This window comes from Labeo rohita, unplaced genomic scaffold (assembly GCF_022985175.1).
Source record: "Labeo rohita strain BAU-BD-2019 unplaced genomic scaffold, IGBB_LRoh.1.0 scaffold_889, whole genome shotgun sequence".
In the NCBI taxonomy this organism is placed as follows: domain Eukaryota; kingdom Metazoa; phylum Chordata; class Actinopteri; order Cypriniformes; family Cyprinidae; genus Labeo; species Labeo rohita.
In genome coordinates this window covers 342-17,402 of record NW_026129842.1, presented here as the reverse complement: position 1 = coordinate 17,402, position 17,061 = coordinate 342, and the positions used below count along the sequence as shown (strand labels likewise).

The 17,061-nt window shown below is 39.0% G+C and overlaps 1 protein-coding gene across 1 annotated transcript; it reads left to right on the top strand.

The window, feature by feature from the left end:
- The first annotated feature begins 5,852 nt into the window (after positions 1 to 5,852).
- On the top strand, positions 5,853 to 9,402 carry LOC127162319 (trypsin-3-like). The gene is made up of 5 exons (XM_051105106.1): positions 5,853 to 5,983; positions 7,100 to 7,250; positions 7,902 to 8,152; positions 8,954 to 9,090; positions 9,180 to 9,402. The coding sequence occupies exons 1-5, from the start codon at positions 5,944 to 5,946 to the stop codon at positions 9,327 to 9,329; spliced, it is 729 nt and encodes a 242-aa protein (XP_050961063.1). The 5' UTR covers positions 5,853 to 5,943; the 3' UTR covers positions 9,330 to 9,402.
- Positions 9,403 to 17,061: the final 7,659 nt, after the last annotated feature.

Here is a 17,061-nt window from a genome sequence, read left to right as displayed (position 1 = left end):
CAGCCATAATTATTTATCTCTGTTAATTAAAAGGCTGTTTATATACATATCCATTAACTGTTTATGAGAAGCACACATGTAAGAGGCTGACAATTAGCTAAACATATGTGACCCTGGACCACTAAACCAGTCATAAGGGTCAGTTTTGTGAAATTGAAATTTATACATCATCTGAAACAGACGATTTTTGGCCGAGATACAACTATTTGAAAATTTAAATATTGAGAAAATCACCTTTAAAGTTGTCCAAATGAAGTTCTTAGCAATTCATATTACTAGCCAAAAATTAAGTTTTGATATATTTACAGTAGGAATTTTACAAAATATCTTCATGGAACATGATCTTGACTTAACATCTTGATGATTTTTTGGCATAAAAGAAAAATCGATCATTTCGACCCATACAATGTATTTTCTTTATTGCATTTATTCTTTAAAAGTATCTGTATAACATGAAAGAATGTTTTTGAATTGTCACTAAAATACATCTGAATTGTTTAAAGTATGATGACACCTGGGCAGGGGCGCAGATGAGATTTTTTTTAACTGGGGGAGACCAAGCTGTCAGCAAATGACTTCAACTCAGTTAGTTATTTTGCGTAATTTGGGCTGTAACTAATGCTCACGTTACTTCGCATAATTTGGGCTAACGGTTTGCACTAAAAAGCCATTGTGGGATTCTTAGTTGAAATCATGGATACACAACAATGAACAAAGGTAAGCCTGCCTGATCAATACTAGCAATGCAAGATCAAACTGTTATTTGCCTGATATGCCAATCGCCCACTAAAACTTCATACCTTCTCAGGGGCTCAGATGGCACTAGGGACAGGAGGGACATGCGCTGCTCAAAAAGTGTGCGTTGCAGAATTCACTGTTCACATAAAGAGAGGCGCATTCAGTGCAATCGCTTTGGATGTAGAGCCTGGTTTATAAACTAGCCGCATCAGCACAAGCGCGGCTCGTGGCAAAAATAGAATTTTGAGGGATCTGGTTTTCAAGCTAAAGTCAAAAAAAAAAAAACGCTTCTTAAACAGAGAAGGTGAACATGTTGGTATTCTTGTGGAAAAATAAACATAATGCAAGCCATATTCTTTTCACTTTTCTTTTTTTTTTCAATTTGAAAATCTGTCATTTACTTCACGTTACGTTATGGAGGCTTTATTTTCTTTCTTTTTTTTTAGATAAACTATGATAAAAGTTAATCCACATGCATTATGTTGTAGCCAAAAAAAAAAAAAAAACGACCAATTTATGTGCTCCTGCAGCCAACTGAGACAGTCGCAAATGAGCGACCCGTGGAAAGAATGAGTCTAGAGCCCTGGTCAGCCTGCGTCTGATTCTGAAGCAGTGGTGGCAATAATTAAGGAGCGGCAGCCGCCCCCGCCACTATTTAGGCTACTTATGTACATAGCAGAAACTCTGATTAATCCTCAGTTTTACCAATGTTTGTCACCTTTCGTAGGGACAGTGAGGGGGACGGATCGGGTCACTATGAATCTGAGGGGGTCATGTCCCCTGAAGGATTACAAATTTAAGAATCTGTTTAAAATATGCCGATCCTATGTATATGTGTTATAGGTTTCAATATAACAACATGAACTGAAAAAGTTATGTATATTGTGACAGTCTAAGAACAGGCAGCCCAGGCCCTGAGACAGTAACCTTTTGTCTTTATGCAGTTCCTGAGCATCTGGCAGGTTTTCCCAAGTTAAGTGTGAATTCTAAGCTCAAGGTACAACTGTGCCTTTTGTTTAAGCACCTATGCATTTGAATGACACTTGTATGCTAAATAGATCAAGGCTGGGAAAAATCTTTAACTGAGCTGTTTTCCTGTACCACATTTGCATGCTTTGTTTAGATTGATTCCACTTCTATGTACTCCCCCCCCCCTTTCAGACCTATATACTCTGCTGTGCTAAGATTTTGTTAGACTTTTTGATGACTGCAGAGCTACGCAGCGAGTATCTGTATAAAGAGAAACTTCTGCTTCAAGATATCCAAAACGTCTCCTGGTCTCTAAGAAAAAAATTCACAACAGTTATGGTGCCGTGACCCGGATAGAGCTTTTCGCCAGACATCGTTCCAGACTGAATTCCAGAAACTTTTTTTCAGCTCAACAACGATTTGGTGAGTGTTACTCTATTCAAAGAACCACTACAGACCAGTACATGTGGTTAGCCACTGCGCCACCAGAGAAGTGTTAACAAACAGCTGTAGGGTTTGGTTAACAGACTAGTTATCCTCTATTCAAATAGAGAAGATTAGCATTACGTGCTAATATCTGTTATCCTCTGTTTTTAGGCAGAGAAGATTAGCGTAAAGTGCTAGTAGTTTATGTTCAGGAATCCTCTGCTTTGCCAGAGAAGGTTGAATACATGATAATGTGTATTAACTAGGTTTTCCTCTGCTTTGCCAGAGAAGGTTAACAACAGTTGTTCTGTGTTAACAAATTTATCCTCTGCTTGCCAGGGAGGTGTTAGAAGTGTATTGTTGTGTCAGAAAAACATAACAAAATGTTGAGAAGGAATGCTAGGTTGATTTCAACAACTGAGAAAGATGGACTAGCTACCCCTTTATGAACAGAAAATGAGTTCAAATCATTGTTAGGAGAGCACATGGACTCAGTAGTGACAGAGTCAGTCAGATTGGATTTAACAAAGAAATTTGGTATTGATCCAGAAAAAGCATGGTCAATTGAAGAATGCAAAAAGGTACTTGGGGCATGCATCAGAAAGAAAAACATTAAAGGCATTATCTGCTGCCACAGAGAATTTACCTTATCCTTAGCACAAGAACAAGCTCAGTGTATTGCTAAATTAAAAGAACACAACAAACAACTACAAACTAGAGTGTCCTGTCTCACTAAAAAGGTGGGCCATAACAAGGCCTCAACCAAAAGTGATTCAAAAGACCAACAGTCGGATGGAAGCTATCCTGACTTACAGTCTTTTTGTAGACTAGAGGACAATAGCAATACTGGATTAAGAGATAAAAATGTAAATGCAGTTGAAGTGTGTGGAGCAAGACAAAAGGCTCAGAGTAGGGTAGAAGGTGTTGAAACTCTTCCATCTGCAACCCCCATACTCCAGTTACAAGCAGTCCATACAGCGCTAGGACCTAAAGATATAGAAAGACTATCCCAGAGCTTACCCTCAGCACGCACAGATTTTTCTGAATTTAGAAGAGCATTGACTAGGAAAATGCGTCTCTATGACATGTCGTTAGCAGAAGTCACACAGCTGATGTCACAAATTCTAACTGAATCTGAATTCAACAGTTTTGAGTCTGCTGTTACTTCTGAACTACAACATGCCAGTAAAGCGGATTTGAGAGAAGGTGTTTTGAAAATTCTAAAGAATATCATGGGACCCAAAATAGACTGGTCCAGAATCACTAACTGTGTGCAAAGGAAAGAAGAAACTGTGAATGAATACACTGTAAGGTTCTGCCAGACAGCTGTAACTTACAGTGGAATAGTTGATGATTCTGAAAGTGTGCTAGATGACAAGGGACCCCTAGTCTGCATCTGGTCAGATGGCCTTGTAGCTGAGTACAGAAAAGCCTTGCCATTCCTAGATCTAACTTGGTCTAACAAAACTCTCAGAAGTAACCTAGACATGTTAGCTATTTGGGAAAGAGACTCTGATGTTAAAGCAAGAGTAAAGATTGCAGCAGCATCCTTTCAGGTTAACACAAAGAACCAACAGAAACGTAAATGTCCTAAGAGGGAGGGAAATTGTTATTACTGTGGTAAACTTGGACACTGGATGAAAGGGTGTAGGAAAAACAAAAAGTATGTAAGAGAAATGAACAGTGTAAATCAGCTCCTACTCAGTCTGCTTGCAACTCTGAAGCAGACCCTCCCCACTACACCAAACTCGTGGGGCAGCTTGCTGAGGTGCTAACTGTTAAGGCTGTGAGTTCTTACTTACCCCACGTAATCTACCACAAAGATGAAAAGATTCTTGGTAAACAGAGCTAAAGGAAGTTCACTGTCACTTTCTCCCACTGGGGGACTCTGGTTAAGTACAGTCACAGCCAAAAACAATACTACAGCACACTACAGTCACTCACCTATCCTCTATGGGTTATGATGTTTGCTATGACTGATGTTTCATTAGAGGATGGAGTGATTGTACAGTTAAGTTCGTACACCAACTACAGGGACAGACTAGGACACACACAGACCAGTGAGGAGCCCAGGGAAGAACCAAAGTGCAACAGGCCTCGGGGGCCAACCCTGTGGTGAAGATTTCCTCATAGGTTTTTCCCCTCATCAATTTGTCCCCACCTCACTGGTCCATAGGTGTCAAATGACTTAAGACTAGGTCAACAAAACCACTATACGATCACTAGACTTAAAACTACTACACGATCAACAGAAGTCTAAAATTGTCTATGCGTGAATACTGCTGGTCTGCTGTTTCTCTGTTTTCTTGTGTTGCAGGTATGTGTACATGCCATGATGTCTTCAAAAGCAGCATCCTGGAGTAAAGCATCACCTCAGACATCCATGAACAAGCTTCACGAGGACAAAGAGTCATCTGAGTGAATCTACATGGGAAATGTACTACAGAAAACTACAGACTACACAGCTATTCAGGCGCCATGGACGTCAGGACTTCCACTCTTATGCTACATGGTTTTCTGTGTCAACATTGTAGCTTGTACGACATGTTACCATCCATGTCGTATGTGTCAACAGTTATGGTTCTGAAAAGAACTATTAAACCTAATTAAATCTAGGACAAGACACAGAATAAGATATATGTGCCTGTAACTATTTCAAGTTACATGAATGTAAGATGGGGCTTAATGTTAACAAACATAGGCTAAAGAATGGATTTATGGAGGTTTAAATTTGAATAATGTCAGAGTTATTAGAACTCTCAAAGGGGGGACTGAAGGATTACAAATTTAAGAATCTGTTTAAAATATGCCGATCCTATGTATATTTGTTATAGGTTCCAATATAACAACATGAACTGAAAAAGTTATGTATATTGTGACAGTCTAAGAACAGGCAGCCCAGGCCCTGAGACAGTAACCTTTTGTCTTTATGCAGTTCCTGAGCATCTGCCAGGTTTTCCCAAGTTAAGTGTGAATTCTAAGCTCAAGGTACAACTGTGCCTTTTGTTTAAGCACCTATGCATTTGATTGATTGATTCCACTTCTATGTACTCCTCCCCCTTTCAGACCTATATACTCTGCTGTGTTGAGATTTTGTTAGACTTTTTGATGACTGCAGTGCCAAGCAGCGAGTATCTGAATAAAGAGAAACTTCTGCTTCAAGATATCCAAAACGTCTCCTGGTCTCTAAGAAAAAAATTCACAACACCCCCTTGTCCCTAGTGCCATCTGCGCCCCTGCCCCTGGGTTTTAGGAGGTGTTGCTGCATGTGTGCAGTGCAGATCAGAGGGACTGTGGGGTGTGAGAGTGTGCTTATTAAATTCTCAAAAAATCTGATGCATGTTACAGTATCGGTGAGTTCATCCAGATCAGTGGCTGCAGCTTTAAAAACACAATCAGTACAACTGAAACAGGCTTGTGAATACCATTCTTCATTTGTCCAAGAAAAAAGTTTGAAGCAATCAGAGATTTGCTAGATGGATACTTATGAGTGCAGTTCAGAAGCCACATTCATGTAGCTTAACCAATGTGCCGGTGCATTTCCACCGTTTGTGCCTGACCTTGCATATGAACAGCTCGGCTCTTTTTTCTGTTCAACAGTTTTTTCTGTATCAACTGATACACAGCCTTAAATAAAATCAACCCCACTGAACATGATTTTAAGGGGTCCTATAGCAAATTCAGCACAAGTCGACGCCTTGATCACGCCCAGGTCGTGATCTTATTGGTTGTTCTGTAGGTGCGATTGCTTAAAAACACAAATCCTTTTCCTAAACTTTGCAGAAGTGCTCTGTCCTCTCCTCAACTGCAATGAAGACTATTGTGTTCATTCTGCTGCTTGTGGCTGTGGGTATGTAGACCTCTCTTATTCTGGTAATACTGATAGACATTCTACTAATTATAAGTAACACTGCAACTACATGTCAACTAACTCTCATTAGACTATTAGTAAACCATCTGCTTAATATCTGCTAACACTTTATTCTAATGCTCCTCAACAGACATTCTGTTGACTTTTAGAGACACTGCACGCATAAACACTTTTTTCATGCACCTGTGAAGTTTGAGATTTTGGGCTTTTTAGTTTTAGTTTTTTTTTTCTCAAAATGAGTTTTTTTCTCCTACACTGAGCCATAAATCTCCACTTCAGTAGCACTTACACACACCAAACTTTACATTTTTATTCCCCTCTATATCCTGAAGGTTTTTACAGAGGGATTTGTTCATATATAATTTGCTTGATTATATACATTTTATTTCCCCCAAAATAGTTCACATGTATTGTTTTCTGTCTTTTCTAAGTATTTTCTGACAATACAAAATGAGATACCCAAAATTCCCTCTGTAAAAACATTTGACACTAATATGTAAAAAAAAAAAAGATTTCTGTACTAGAAATTTATGCAAATTATGCAGCTGCCTTAAAATTTTAAGTTGAATGAACTCAAATATCTAAGTTGGCACGTAGTATAACTTAACATTTCAAGTTGACTAAACTTTTTTGAGTTGACTGAACTTAAAATTTTAAGACAGCTAGGTAACAAATTATTTTAAGTTGACTCAACAAATTGTTTTTTACAGTATATTTCATTAAATAACATTTTAGAAAACCTGTAATACAAACAAAATGTTTGCAGTTATCAATGTAATCAATCAAGTAGGTAAGGTGATAACTATTAATTTTTTTTGTTGTTGTTGTTTTTTTACCCTGTTCACCTGCAGTGTCTGGCCTTAGTAACTTTGCGAGTATCAACTTATTCTACTAACTCTAACCCTAACCAGTCTACAAATACTCTGAGTGTTAGTTGCATGTAGTTGCAAAGTTACTTACAATTAGTAGAATGTCTACAGTGGACTATCGAAATCATGTATATCCAGTATTCTTCATGACACTGACCTGTATTACAGAAAGTCTTTAACATTAATGTTAATAAAAAGATGACTTTTTTTATGTATATATAAAAAGGTTTCAGCTCAGGTGACAAAATCATTGGAGGTTATGAATGTTCGCCCCACTCCCAGCCCTGGCAAGTGAACCTCAATGATGGGAGAATACCATGTGGAGGATCTTTGATTAATAAAAGATGGGTTGTGTCTGCTGCTCACTGCACATTCTCGTAAGTACATAACCTTACTTTTTTATTTTATCAGTCTTCATTTTTATTATGCATTTGTCCACAGTATTTAAATGTGCCTCTTTTCTGCATTCAAGAAATAATCAACATACCACTCAGCATACTAATGCAGCCTTTGTCTTGTTTTGACATATGTGACCCTTAAACCAGTTTTAAACAGCACAGGTATACTTGTAGCAATAGCCAAAAATAAATTGTATGGGTCAAAATTATCAATTTTTCTTTTATGACAAAAATCATTAGGATATTAATTAAAAATCATGTTCCATGAAAATATTTTGTAAATTACCTACCATAAATATATGAAAACTTAATTTTTGATTAGTAATATGCATTGCTAGGAACCTCATTTGAACAACTTTACAGGTGATTTTCTCAATATTTAGATTTTTTGCACCCTCAGATTCTAAATTTTCAAATAGTTGTATCTCAGCCAAATATAGTCAAATCCTAACAAATAACATCAATGGAAAAGCTTGTTTATTCAGCTTTCAGATGAAAAAATTGACACTTATGGTTTTGTGGTCCAGGGTCACATATATCAATCATACTAAGTGAAACACGTCAGACTATTCACAAACCTAATATGTACCTGATTAGAGCTGAGTAAAATATGAGTTCCTTGTCAAACAGACGTGATAGTCTCCGCATCCAACTGGGAAAGCACAATTTGTTGGTTGGTGAAAACACAGAGCAGCAGATCGAGGCAGAGAAGATCATTCCTTACCCGAGATATGATAATCGGACTTATGACAATGATGTCATGCTGATCAAGCTGAAAAAACCTGCCATCCTCAACAAGTACGTGAAGTTAATCCCTCTGACCAAGAGCTGCTCTTCTGAAGGGATGAATTGCTTGGTTTCTGGATGGGGCAGAACTGCAGGTGAGATGGCAGAGTAATGAAAATATTTTTTTATGTATAATTTAAATATATTTTATATACTTTCATTCAAGTTGCAATTACTTTATTTTTTTATTGTGAGAAAAAAAATCAGAATTTTGACTTTTTCTCAGAATTGTGAGTTTATATCTCACAATTCTGAAAGCCTGAAAAGTCTGAATTGTGTGATATCAACTAAGAAATGTGAGATAAAAACAGGTAATTAGTGTGTGTGTGTGTGTGTGTGTGTGTGTGTGTGTGTACTTGTTTTTGCTACATTGTGGGGACCAAATGTCTCCACAAGGATAGTAAAACCTGAAATTTTTGACATTGTGGGGACTGGCTTGAGGTCCCCATGGGTACAAAAGCTTATAAATCATACAGAATGAGTTTTTTTGAGAAAGTAAAAATGCAGAAAGTTTTCTGTAAGGGTTAGGTTTAGGGGTAGGGTTAGGGTAAGGGGATAGAAAATACAGTGTGGACAGTATACAAACCATTGCACCTATGGAGAGTCCCCACAAGGATAATAAACCAGACATGTGTGTGTGTGTGTGTGTGTGTATAGCACTTTTAACAATACAGATTGTGTCAAAACAGCTTTACAGTATTAAACAGGAAAATAGTGTGTCAATAATGCAAAGTAAAAGTCAGTTCATCATTGAATTCAGTGAAATCATCATTCAGTTCAAATTCTGTGCAATCTGTGCAATCAAGTTGACAAAAGCGCTGCAAATTAAGTGTCCTCCAATAACCATTAGATATGTGGAAGATGAAGTTTTAAGACTGTTCATATTCTCTTTCTAGATGGCCCTGCTTCTACCCTGCAGTGTTTGGATTTGCCTGTACTCTCAAAGAAGACGTGTACGGATGCGTACGGTAGCATAATAACTAAAAACATGTTCTGCGCCGGATTCATGAAGGGAGGGAAAGACTCATGTCAGGTATGTCATCAACTTCCTTTTTATATGTGCTGTACATTTATATACAAATGCACAGATCTGTCCTTTTCATTTTCCGATTTTCTTCTCAGGGGGATTCTGGTGGCCCTGTGGTGTGCAACGGGAAACTGCAAGGTGTTGTTTCCTTTGGCAGAGGCTGTGCTCGACCACGTTATCCTGGGGTGTATGTTGAGTTGTGCCGCTACAATAGCTGGATCAAACGTACCATTGCTACTAACTAACTGCTTGTTCAGCCTGGTCCTTTACCAGTTCATTATTCCAGTTACCTGTATTAAAAATTAAGCATGAGATGTGCACGTGTTTGTGTCTTTTCTTTTTATATGGACAGTATGTCTCAAATGTTGCTCCCCAGCTCTAGAACTGTGCAGATACAGCATCACAATGAACCCAATCATGTGCAATATCACAAAACCTCCAGAGTACTGACAACAGGGCCATCTGCTGGCTCGAAAAATATATAGCAGCCATAAAGCCTGCAAATGCAATGCATGTTTCTTCAACTGAAAATGAGAATGTAATGCAGATGTAATTTCTTATTACATACAGGGAGTTGACAAAAAGTCTTACAGTTATGAACAATCACTGTTTCAGGAAAATAAAAAGTTATCATTCAAAGTTATCTAGTGCAAAAACGTTTAGATATTGTTTATGGAATGTTTTTCTGAAACATTTTAATTTCAAATGTTGTCAAAGACCAATTATAAGTGACATATTTTTAAAGTTTGTAAAACAAATAAAATTGCACATTCCCTTTACTGATGTTTTTAATCTTCACATAATCAAAGGAAAGGGGAAAAAAGTAAAACATTGAAAAATTAAAATGGTTTCCACTACAAATACTATTACAAACATTACACACCATCAACTTTTAACCATTAAAACCATTAACAATGTTTTCCTGTATTGTGTTTTGGGACATGTTCCATTAGGATTTATTGGTTTTAACAAGCCGCCAATAGAAGGTGACCAGTTACCAGTAGAGACCAACAGGGTCATTACAGCTTTCATTAAAACCAATACAAGTTCCATTATAACTAGTAAAACCATTACAAATGATGTGATGGTGTCTATTGTTTTGTTTTTTCAGCAGTGTAGGGGAGGAACAGAAATATCTCAGTATTTTAATTTGTATTTTGAAGATTCAATGACAACACTGAGGTCTAGCCAGTAGCCAAAACTAATTTATTTACACAGAATCTGAAACTTACCTACATTCAGCACAAATACAAATGTTTCCCACTCGAGGCTCCAGAGAGATTGTTTGGATCAGTAGCCACGCCCCAATCATTTGTGCCAATCATTTGATTACAACTTAGTTCTCTTGAAGTTCTATTCACTCATTGATATCAATAAATAATTAAATTAGAATTACCTTGTTAACTGAATAGCAATAAATATTATAGTTGTCTGTTACGACTCCCTAATTTTGGCATCTAGGGTTTTGGGAGGTAACATCATAAGTTAAATAGTTAATAAAAAAAACAAGCTAATAACTTGTCTCTGCTTTGGAAGTGTGGATGTGTGTGACTAAAGAAAAACAGACAGAGGCAATTGGGTTCAGAATGTTACGTTTAGTGAGGTTCTCTGTTATTCACTTTTACATAACTCCTGATAAGAATATTTGCTAACCATATAAACAGTAAACCCGAGATACCGTCAGAACCCAACAAAAATCTATTTACAAATTATATACAAAAGAAAAACAACAAAAGTGAGGGACAAGAGCGGTGCTAAAAGAAAGAAAATAATAAAACATAAATTCTCTAACTAACCCCAAATCAAGACTAAACTAAACAAAAGAAATTAAAGAAAATAACATCTTCAGCGTAAAACGCCATTAACTACTCTGACTCACAAACATAAATACAAAGGTTGGCATCCGCTCAATAACTAGTGTGTCTAGACAACTTTACCCTGCGTGAAGTAAGATGTAAGTCACGTGACATGCTGAACTGGTCCCATCACTATGTGTCGAGGTAGGACTTAAATGGGTAAATCGAGAGTCGAGTCACGGCACAAACACATCCAAATGTTCAATCGAGAGCAAAGTTTTACAAGAGAAAACTCAAACACACAACAACAAAACAAGAGCAAAACAAACAGAGACAAGCAAATGCGGGAGAGCAAACAAATGAAAAGCAATTGCTCCTCCCGATCTCACGTCACATCCGGGTCTTTATACGCGCCCATTAACGTCTGATTGGTCCTTCAGGTGTTATGCAGGATTAATGATTGACAGCAACACGATCCAACCACAGGACCTGTGAGCCCTGTGAGGTGAGAGAGAGAGAGAGAGAGAGAGAGAGAGAGAGAGAGAGAGAGAGAGAGAGAAAAGAAACGAAAAAAAACCCTCCCAAAACAATACGAGACGTAACACACCCATCCTTAAAAACAAACATATACCCATGTTTGATAGAACCAAACCAAAACAATACACGTTATTCCTTAGATTCGTGACAACGCATCTGCCACTACATTATCCCTACCCTTCTTGTACCAGATCTCGAGATTGTAATCCTGAAAAACAAGAAACCACCTCATCAGTCTCTGATTCTGATTACGCATACGGGCAATGAAGGTTAACGGGTTGTGATCGATTACAGGACAAGTAGAAGAGCCAACATAAACCTCAAAGTGCTGAACTGCTAACAACAAGGCCAAGGCCTCCTTCTCTATTGTTGAATAATTCCTTTGGCTTCCACTGAACTTTTTGGAAAAGTAACAAATGGGGTGATCAATTCCATCCTTATCCTCCTGTAGGAGTACTGCCCCAGCTCCCACATCACTCGCGTCCACCTCCAATTTAAACGCCACTGAAAAATTTGGAGCAGCCAGGACGGGCTCACTACACAACAACACTTTAATATTGTCAAATGCCATTTGACATGCAGCATTCCAAACAAACGGTTCTGAAGGACTAAGTAAAGTAGACAGTGGTGTAGCGACTGTTGAAAAATTTCGACAAAAACACCGATAATAACCGGCCATACCCAAAAATCTACGCAACTCGCGTCGGGTTTTAGGCACAGGAAATTCGTTTATAGCTGCAATTTTTGCCATTACCGGACGTACCTGACCATACCCCACCTGTTTACCTAGATAGGTCACGGTAGCCTTACCAATTTCGCATTTAGCCAAATTCAATGTTAATGAAGCTTCCTGTAAACGCTTAAAAACAGTTTCTAGAAGCGTTATGTGCTCAGACCAACTCTGTGAGTAAATCACTACATCATCAAGGTAAGCATTACAATTTGGAATGTCAGCAAGAACCAAATTAACCAACCTCTGAAAAGTGGCAGCGGCATTTCGCAGGCCAAACGCCATCACTTTGTATTGCAGAAAACAGTCTGGTGTCACAAAAGCTGAAATTTCAGAGGCCCTGGGAGTTAACGGAACTTGCCAATATCCTTTGAGTAAATCTAATTTACTCACGAATCTGGCAGAACCCACGCTGTCCACGCAATCCTCCATTCTTGGCATTGGAAAACAGTCAGGAACCGTTACAGCATTAACACGTCTGTAATCAGTACAAAAGCGTGCTGTACCATCTGACTTCTGTACTAAAAGACATGGTGAACTCCATGAACTAACACTAGGACTGGCCAAACCCTTCACCAACAGATACTGAACTTCTTTCTTCATTACAGCTCTTTTAACAGAGTTAACTCTATAAGGGTGCTGTTTGATTGGATGGGCATCACCTACATCAATGTCATGTTGTAAAACATTTGTAAGTGTAGGCACATCACCCAATATAGAAGAAAACTTGCTAAGAAGTTTAACCACTTCCTCCTCCTGATCAGCATTGAGATGTGCTAAGAAACTTGACAAATTGGCTAAAGTTTCAGAATTGGTCAATCGTGCAGACAACAATGGAGCATCAAACTCCACTGAGCCGTCAGAATCATCTTGCTGCTCTACAAGTGAACCCAAGTCACACACCACCCCTATTGGATGAACGGAATGATTTTCCTTTTCCTGAGACTTCACATCATCTCTGGTATAATACGCTTTCAACATGTTGACATGACATACCCGTTTTTGACGTTTCCTGTCTGGCGTACTCAACACGTAATCTGTCTCTCCCCGCTTCTCCAAGATCTTATAGGGACCCGAGAAACGTGCTGTTAACGCCGATCCAGGAACAGGAAGTAGAACCAGCACCTGGTCGCCCACTGCAAAAGATCTATTTACAGCAGATTTGTCATACCACCTTTTCATCTTCCCCTGAGCTTTAGTCAATGATTCACGAGCTAGCATACAAGCCTTCTGGAGTCTGTCATGAAATTTACTCACATAGTCTAATACATTTGTTTTTTTGGATTCTGCAATACCTAACATCCTCTCTTTCAAGACTTTCAGTGATCCTTTCACGGCATGGCCAAACACCAGCTCTGATGGACTGAACTTAAGAGACTCCTGTACTGCATCACGAATTGCAAATAAAAGCAAGGGAACACCTTCATCCCACTCCGATCCTGTCTCAATACAGTACTTCCTAAGCATTGCTTTTAGTGTTTGATGGAACCTTTCCAGAGATCCCTGACTCTCTGGATGAAAGGCACTGGATACGCGGTGAGTAATATTAAGTGATTTAAAAACCTGAGCACACAGGGTGGATAGGAAATTAGTTCCCTGATCCGTCTGAACAATTCTCGGTAAACCAAAAGTGGTAAAGAACTTTATCAGCGTTTTGACAACTGCTCGAGCTGTGATATTACGAAGAGGAATCGCTTCTGGGTATCTGGTAGCCGTACACATAATGGTCAATAAAAACTGATTACCTGACTTGGTCTTGGGTAAAGGTCCAACACAATCTATGATCACATGCTCGAAAGGGTCACCTATAACGGGGACTGGAATTAAAGGTGCCGGTGGAATCACCTGGTTCGGTTTCCCAGAGTACTGGCAAACATGACAAGTCTTACAAAACTGCACCACATCACACTTCAAACCATACCAAAAAAAAATGTTGTAGAATACGGTTGTACGTTTTTGTCACTCCTAAGTGTCCTGACAACAAATGATCATGCGCCAAGGATAATACCTGCCGGCGAAACATTGAGGGAACCACCACCTGATACACCACGTTCCACTCATCCTCAGTAGTGTTACTTTTATGCCACTTCCGCATTAGTAAACCATCTTCGACAACAAATGAGACATTACTCCGTTCCGATCTCTCAGCCAGTTTAAAACACTTCACAAGCGAAACATCATTCTTCTGAGCCTCAATCAATTTCTCACGAGTTATGGTCAAGGCCAATGGACCACTCACTACAACCTCACTCACCTGGTCACTGATACAACTCTTAACTTCAGGCCCTTCCTCAGCCTCCTGATCTACACATAAGAAAGAGTCAGATAAAGACACCTCATTAGTTTTCTTTGATTGTGCACGTGTAATCACGCAAGCAGTGAATGCATTTGGATATCTCCGAGACAACTCATCTGTGCTATACTCTGTCGACAATGTATCGGTCACCTCAAGTGAAGGTACCACCTTTCCTCCAGCCAGGTCATTACCTAAAATAAAGGATATGCCTTTCACTGGTAAGACTGGACGTACTCCTACCTCCACGAAACCAGACACCAAGTCTGTTTGCAGGTGAATGCGGTGAACAGGTACCCTCATGATCTCCATACTGAAGCCTTGGACCAATCTACTAGATCCAACTGATGTCTGATCTGAAAAAGGCAAAACATCTGAACACACAAACGACTGGGCTGCGCCAGTGTCCCTTAACACCTGCACTTCTAACTGATCTTCCTCCTTCCCTGATAGTGACACATAACCTTTAAAAAGGAATGGAAAATATACGTTGTCTACTTTATCTTTTGTCTGTTCGAAATGCACACTTTGACTCACAGTATTCACAAATCCAACCTCTTTCACTTGAGATTGCTGCTTTCGCTTTAAAGACAAACACTCTGCAATAACGTGTCCTTTCTTATGACAGTAAAAACAGTCTCGTGTTTCTTTAGGCTTCTCAACACTCACTTTAGACTGCTAAATCTTTATTGGTGATTTTACAGAACTCTTCTCCACAATTACTGGCTGAAAAACGTTTCTATGTGTAAGCACAAATTCGTCTGCTAATACTGCTGCCTGAGATACCGTCACTACCTTTTGTTCATTTAAATACAGAACCATTCTTTCTGGAAGACACTGTTTAAAGTCTTCGAGTAGTACGAGTTCTCTCAGTGAAGCAAAATCCTCTACTTTACTAGAAACGCACCATCTATCAAAAAGAATTCCCTTATCTCGGGCGAACTCAACATAGGTTTGAGCGGCGTTTTTCCTACGAGAACGGAACTGCTGTCTATAGGCCTCTGGGACTAGTTCATAAGCTTTAAGTACCGCTAACTTAACCACATCGTACTTAAGGCTATCCTCTAAAGACAAGGTTGAATAAACCTCCAAAGCTTTACCAGCTAGTTTACACTGCAATAACAATGACCATACCTCTTTTGGCCAATTCAAAGAAGTTGCGATCTTTTCAAAAGCGTTAAAATAGCTATCCACTTCCGATTCGCGAAAATTAGGCACTAAAGCAATATGCTTACCCACATCAAAAGTGGTTGAATTCGAATGAGCCGAATTATCACTTACCGGACAGAAGTTTTGCTGAGCAGAGGAACCCGCTGCAACTTTCGCCACCTTGATGTCCAACTGTCTAAGCTTAACTTCCTTATCGGTCTCAATTTTGAGCTTGCGGATCTGTAGTCGCAGATCTAACTCTGCCTGGTGGGCCTGTGTTCTCTCTTGAGCTTCTGCACGGAGCCGTGCGATTCGCACTTTCAATTGCGTCTCCCCTCTCGATTTGGGAGTGCCAAGGGAAAAAGGTTCAAAAGGTGAAAGAGTTGCCCCAACTTTGGCCTCCGCCTCGGTTGTGACTAACCCACCTTCCTTTTCACCCGTTTCCACAACATCCTGCCCCCCATCCATAGGCGCCACTCCTCCGTCTACATCCGACCAGCTTAAAACACCGACTTCGGTTAGGCGATCAATCAATTCCGCCTTAATTTTCTTTTTTAATGCCTGTTTTGAAATCGCAATTTGGAAGTGGTCAGCTATCATCAACAACTCATCCTTCCTACATTTATCTATCACCTCCAATGAGGGATTATCCACAAAACTCTGTAAGTTAAACGCCATCAAACCATATCACGATGCGCCACAAGACCAAATTTGCTCAACCCAACATTTACATCAAACTGCTTTAAAAAGTAACACACACCACACTCCTCAGCAAAAGAGACAGCATTCGCCTTTTAGGACGAGCCCCCAATTATGTTACGACTCCCTAATTTTGGCATCTAGGGTTTTGGGAGGTAACATCATAAGTTAAATAGTTAATAAAAAAAAACAAGCTAATAACTTGTCTCTGCTTTGGAAGTGTGGATGTGTGTGACTAAAGAAAAACAGACAGAGGCAATTGGGTTCAGAATGTTACGTTTAGTGAGGTTCTCTGTTATTCACTTTTACATAACTCCTGATAAGAATATTTGCTAACCATATAAACAGTAAACCCGAGATACCGTCAGAACCCAACAAAAATCTATTTACAAATTATATACAAAAGAAAAACAACAAAAGTGAGGGACAAGAGCGGTGCTAAAAGAAAGAAAATAATAAAACATAAGTTCTCTAACTAACACCAAATCAAGATTAAACTAATAAAAGAAATTAAAGAAAATAACATCTTCAGCGTAAAACGCCATTAACTACTCTGACTCACAAACATAAATACAAAGGTTGGCATCCGCTCAATAACTAGTATGTCTAGACAACTTTACCCTGCGTGAAGTAAGATGTAAGTCACGTGACATGCTGAACTGGTCCCATCACTATGTGTCGAGGTAGGACTTAAATGGATAAATCGAGAGTCGAGTCACGGCACAAACACATCCAAATGTTCAATCGAGAGCAAAGTTTTACAAGAGAAAACT

What these genes read in the sequence shown, in the direction of transcription:
- LOC127162319 (XM_051105106.1), top strand. Translation starts at nt 5,944, where the DNA reads ATGAAGACTATTGTGTTCATTCTGCTGCTTGTGGCTGTGG. An exon ending in TGGATGGGGCAGAACTGCAG is followed by an intron (nt 8,153 to 8,953) that starts GTGAGATGGCAG and finishes TTCTCTTTCTAG; the next exon opens with ATGGCCCTGCTTCTACCCTG. An exon ending in GAGGGAAAGACTCATGTCAG is followed by an intron (nt 9,091 to 9,179) that starts GTATGTCATCAA and finishes TTTTCTTCTCAG; the next exon opens with GGGGATTCTGGTGGCCCTGT.